The sequence below is a fragment of the Limulus polyphemus genome, unplaced genomic scaffold, assembly GCF_000517525.1.
Source record: "Limulus polyphemus unplaced genomic scaffold, Limulus_polyphemus-2.1.2 Scaffold6595, whole genome shotgun sequence".
NCBI classification, from domain to species: Eukaryota; Metazoa; Arthropoda; class Merostomata; order Xiphosura; family Limulidae; genus Limulus; species Limulus polyphemus.
The window spans coordinates 37,997-44,177 of record NW_013672205.1 but is presented as its reverse complement, the minus strand read 5'-3'; the positions used below and the strand labels follow the sequence as shown (position 1 = coordinate 44,177).

Here is a 6,181-nt window from a genome sequence, read left to right as displayed (position 1 = left end):
ACTCAAACATTTTAAGGACTTTTTTTTTTTTTTTTTTTTTATAAACAATTTTAAATAATCACATATATATGTTTCAAGGTGATTGCTATTTTCTTACATGCTAAAAAAAAAGGAGGAGATCCCTGCACTAAAAGAAAAGAATCAGATGAAGGAGGTTCATGCAAAACAGGATCCCAAGATTCATCAAAAAATTACTGGAGAAAAAGAAAATAAAAGAAAACCTGCAGAATCTAAGCAGTAAAGAATGAAAGTGGGAATACTTGATATAAATCACTACTGCTTCTGCAATAACTAAATCCTGTTCTCAGTATCAAATTGTTTGTTCAACTAAGGTAATGTGTTGTAATTCAATGATATACTTGCATACAGTTATCTGATCTCCACAAACTTTGAAGTTTGTGGATTTGATATACGGAAGGAAAAGTATTGTGAATTGGTACCTTAGAGAAGGGCTCTTAATAATTTACCTGTTGATCCCAGATTTCCAGCTCCAAGTATTCCAATGGTAAGTTCATCCAACAGACGATACTCATGGTAATGAAAATCCCTAGAAAATTTAATTCTAAGATAAAGCTATTTTTCTTTTAATTTCTTAGTTTTCAGAAAAAAAGATAATGTACTAAATACTGCAGCTGATTCACAATATCTGCTGTTATTACCTACATGTGGAAAAAAAAGGTGTGTGAATAAATTGGAACATTAATTAACATACATAACTGATTTCTAAGAACTATGGAACTATATTTTAGTGATATTCAATAACAATACTACATATAACAAAGATTTCTAAAGGTAAGTTAAAATCTAAATTGTAATATCATCCAAAGTTAATATTTTCCTACACTGAAAATATATTTCCAATGGATACTTACCTCCACTCACAGCTCCAGCTATTCTTGATTTGACTGCCCTGTAGTGCACAAATTTTCACTCACCACTATCTTTGAACTCCCACCTAATTCCACATGGTTCAGCTGCATTTAAGCATGCAAATTAGCATACTACAACCCTTCACCAGTAGGAGTGCAATTCACCCTTCAATCACAGCTGACTCCATCTGTGCAGTTCAATCCAATCTTCTCTTTGAGATTAAGCAAGAAAAACAACACCGGAAGTGGGCAGAATGGGTGGGAAGTGTGAAAAGAAGTAAGAATCTATCAGAATATACTTTTAGTGTACGAAAATATTAGCTTTCAATATCATTACTTACTTCCACTCACAGTTACAGCTAAAATTCCACATTGAGAAGATGGCAGGATCAGTGTAATATTACCTAGATGAGCACCCTTCAAAAGCACCTGAAGAGTACCCATGGAGCGTGCCATGGAAACATGAGGAAACACCTGGGTTGTGGATGGAAGGGAAATAACTTGAATGGAAAACACACTGCAAAATCAGGAAAAAGCGAAAACAAAATGACAGGGCCACCCTATAGCCCACAATGTTTGAAAAGGACAGACACTTGTCAAACAACAATGAAAAAACATATATCTGAGGAAAGGAAGTAGAAGAAGGGGAGAAACCATGCCGAACAGACTAATGATGAAATATTCTTGATTTACATTGATACACAAACATGGATGAGGAATAGACAGTGTGAGATAACAGGGATGCTACATGTGTAAATAGTCCCTAACCCGTTGCAAGGGACTGGAAAAAAGCTACACATAAAGCCAGAGTGTGGGAATGGAGGGATGATGCAACCTTGAGTGAGGTTTTAAAAGGAGGGACCAGGAGAAAGGGAGAAGTAATGGAGGTTGTTCCTGGAGAAGGGATGGAAACCACAGCTGAGACATCCAGAAAGAAGCCACAAGAAGGACTCGATACGGAGCAGATTGAAGAAGAGAAATTACTCAAGGGAGAAGACAGATGCTAGGGTATGCATAAAGGAAATGTCCTTCCAATCCTGGTTGAATGTATCCATGGCCAAAGCTAAAGGATGTGGAACTGATGGCCAAAAGAGAGGAAGCTTGGCATTCAAAGGAGAAGAAAATGCACCCAGTTGAGGAGTATCCAACTGAGAAGATAGCAATTGGAATACCAGGGGGTCAAGAGACCACTCCTGGGTTGAATATTGTAGAGATACGACTGATGATCCACAACAAGATTGAGAGCACCCGGTATGTGACAAGCTCGGAAACGAATTTGATGGCTATGAGCCCAGAAGAAAAGATTTAGAGTGAAGGAACATAAAGACTGAGGTCGAGTGCCCCCTTGACTTGTAATTGTAAGAGACAACTGTTGAATTGACAAAATGAAACATAACTATCATGCCCTGCAGAAATGATGGAAAATGAACCATCACCCGATGAACAACAAGGAGTACCAAAAGGTTGATGTGAAGACCTAACTCCTCCTGAGACCAATGGCCCAAGATCTCCTGTGTAATGCAGCATGCACCACATCCAGACAACGAGGCATCTGTGAAGACATGGCCATCTAAACAGGTAAAAGGAGTACATACCCTCACTGTCTTATTGTCCCTGTCTAATCACAGAGGAAGTCAGACTGAAGGGAAGCAGGAAGAGATATCTTTAAATCCAGAGGGTCTCTGATGAGATGCCAATGGACTTGTAGTACCCACTTCACAAATGCATGTGACATGGCCCAGAGGGATAAGAGCCTCTTGTGATTCCCTAGTCCCCAAAAGAGAAAGAACTTCTTGCACAGGGAGAGAAGGCGCTGATAGCACCCTCCAAACTAAAAACTACATGGATCACAGAAGGATGGAAGGCTGGGCTCGACTGAGTTGTGAGGTGAAAAACATCCCCAAATGAACAAGATATTGAGTGGGGTGGATAATGGATTTCTTCACATTAAAAACTAACCCTGAGGAGAAGTTTGGTGTGTGAGGAAGATTCTGCAAAGGATAGAGACAGAAGAAACCAGGTATCCATAAAACTGGAGAGAAATTGAGCCCACAAGAAGGAAAAAATTGAGCAAACAAATGGACCACCTGAAAGAAAGCATAGGGTGCTGATGCAAGCCCAAAAGAAAGAGCTCAGAATTGATAAGCATGATCCTTGTGGATGAAACACAGAAAATGATATGAAGCCCAAGCAATAGAGATGTGAGGATAAGCATTCTCTGCAGTACATGGAGAGAATGGCATACTAATTTCCGCACGTAACTGATCTGAAAAACATTAAGCATGGACCCCAATATCAAGTATAGGGGAAAATCAAACTCTCAGAACTAGTTAATGACAATGTTTGGAAGGGAAGGGATCAAATGACATTGTTGACAAAGACAAAAAATACTTGTGATATGAAGTCTAAAAATGGTGACTGAGGTTTAGGTGCTTCAACAGGTTGAGAACGTGCCTGCACAGCAAAGTAATGAGAAGGGAGGCTGTCTAAGTCTACACAGTCCTGATCAATATCCACAGGTAATGCCAGAATTGTTTGTAGATCAGGAGATCCCTCAGCCCACATGAAGAAAAGCCATCTCCCAATGAACTACGGCTGACACTTCTTCCACTGATAACGCCACACCTGCAGTCATCGTCAAGGGCTGTTGAACACTGGTACTGTTGGTAGCCATTGTAGTCATATTAGTAAATTGTGAATTCAAAAATAATGACTGATGAAGGGTCATGTCCAGAAGAGTAGTGAAGACAGCAAAGCAAAGACAAGGCCAGTCAGGTCCATCAGCAAGAATATCACAAACTAACAAATGGGCATTAACAGGGCTGGGCAGGGATTTATCAATCCAAGTACAATGGCTGGGATACATAAATCCATTTTATTATAAATAATTCTGTTTCCTCTCTTTTATACTATCCTTTATAAATAACTACACCTGTCCTTCCACATACTATGTCCTTGAATCTTCAATTACTGTGGATATCAAGTAATTGTAAGACTGTTTTATCCTTGAATTACCACAAAGAATTATTATCCAAAATTGATGGCAATATCTTAAATGTAACCAAGGAAGTGTGTGTGTGTGTGTGTGTGTGTGTTATAATAAAAGTTTCTTCACCTACCATACATTTTTTTTTGTGATTCCCACTTGTGGTAGAATTTTCTCTCATTATTAATGATCTGACCAATAACATATTCAGCCATTGATTTCCCAGCATTCATATCTGCATACCTTGTAATTACAAATGGTGGTTCAGGCTTTAAAAAAATAAATAAATAAGGATTATCCACAGTGTCACTAAAATAATTTTATTATTTAAAGTTCTGTTACTGATGAACAACTAACAAATTAGATAAATCATTGTCTAGATTTGAATTATCTCGACCTTTTAAAGTTATGTAATAAATAGATCTTACATAAATGTCACCAGTAGCTTTTCTTAATTTACTCACATCTTGTTTTTACCAATCCTTCAAAAGAATGTTACAAGTTCCATCAAGAATACAGTGTCAATACTGTAAGGTAGTGCATTTGCACCACTAATTTACACCATGCACAACTAATAGCTTTATGCCTGTTCCAAAAACTGTTCCATTGCTTGAGTTGTTTGAGATATTTCCTATGAAACATTTTTGCTAAATTTACTGAATGAAAACAAAGAATTACAAAGAAAGTAAAATATCTAACTATTAATAAAAGAAAGTAAAAACTGTTAACTGTGAACTAAAATATTTATTGTTCTTTGTATACAAACTGATGCAATTATATGTTTAAAAATGATGAAAACTCTTCACTTCCCCTACTGATATTGCCATGAGATTATCAATTAAATCTCTGAGAAGTATTTTAGTTTTTCATCACGCAAGCTAATGAATGCTGTAACTTAACATTATGCATGTAATGTGAAACATAATCTAAAAATAGGCATTTAAAAAAGTACTACATTCAATTAAGTCATGTTTCAACCATCCATAAAAATCTTAAAGCTATACAGTAGAAGTATACAAGATTTCATGTATGAATATCACATGATGCTTTATGTCAAAACAGGTACCTAACTCAGCAGAACAGTTCTTTATATAATAAGGATACATCTAACATGAACAATAGAATATAGTGCACAGAATATATACAAATTAATATATTAACAAAAAAAAAGCTGTGTCAGTGATATCTTGACTTTATAATTTGTTGGTTCAATCATTAAAAAAGTTTGTACCTTGATGCTATTTACTTTGTATTTTGAAATTTATGCTACATAAATGTATATGAATGTCTGAAATTTCATTTAGTACACTACTAGCATGTAGTTCAAAACTATTTAAATGTCTATAGGTGGAACCCACAAATGAACAATAAAAGATTAGGCAACATACTCACAAGTTTAAACCTTTTCACTGCAATTCTTAAAAAGTAACAGGAACTTTCATGTAGTAAATAACTTTAATATTTCATCCTGTCATGAAAACAACTAATATAAAACATACTACAACAGTTAGAATGTTTGGTATAGTTGTGAAATGACAAAACAGTGTTAATTGATAATATTATTATACCTTGGTGATAAGAAAAGTATGCCATCCAACACTGGTTACAGTCACGTGTTGCATAAAAAACAGTCAGCTTTAAGTAAGTTATCGTCTTCCTAACGTACTATCTTGTACTCAGTTAAGTAAGAACTTGCACTTTCATTTCATTTTGAACTATTAAGCAGAACATAAGAAGCTGAGAAAATTTAGCTTCACTTTCTTGTTCAAACAAATTAAAACAAATCATCAGATATAAATCACCCCTTATTTAAAAAAAAAGTGACTTATCAAAAAGGAGAGAAAACCATACTGAGACTATCATTTTCAGTTCTACTGAATACTCAATGGAATCCCATAAGGATGCTACAGTTTCTCAATTATTTTAATTTTTCTGTTCAAAATAACTACTTGCTTTGAAATTATTTACGGACTTTTACAGCACAAATCAAAATTCTGTGAGGTTCTATTAACTCTTTCAGCATGGGCTTGAACCTTGGGACCAACCTTGTATCCATTTTGTGCTTTTTATAGTTTCCATGTTATAACTTTTAAATTAGTAAGCACGTTAATGACATTTGGCAGATTATCAGTAGACATTATAATGCTTTCACATGCAAAATATCAATTTTTTTTATTAAGTCTTAAGGTTTGTGAAGCAATGTTTTTCTCATGCCTTTTTTTTCTTCTTCTTTTTGCATGTTCCCTATCCAATATGCAAAGTAATTTTCATTTTAAGATTGAAAATACTTTTATGTATCAGAAAATTTTCAAATTTCACATGCAAA

At 35.2% G+C, this 6,181-nt stretch overlaps 1 protein-coding gene across 1 annotated transcript in view; it reads right to left on the bottom strand.

Moving 5' to 3' along the window:
- The window catches only part of LOC106473888, an 18,039-nt gene that overhangs the window by 4,684 nt on the left and 7,174 nt on the right, over window positions 1–6,181 (bottom strand). Inside the window, exons 5-6 of the mRNA XM_022402282.1 lie at window positions 3,989–4,124; window positions 468–547 (exon numbers count right to left, since the gene is read on the bottom strand). Of these exons, the coding sequence (XP_022257990.1) occupies window positions 468–547; window positions 3,989–4,124 (216 nt within the window). The remainder of the gene's footprint in view (window positions 1–467; window positions 548–3,988; window positions 4,125–6,181) is intronic.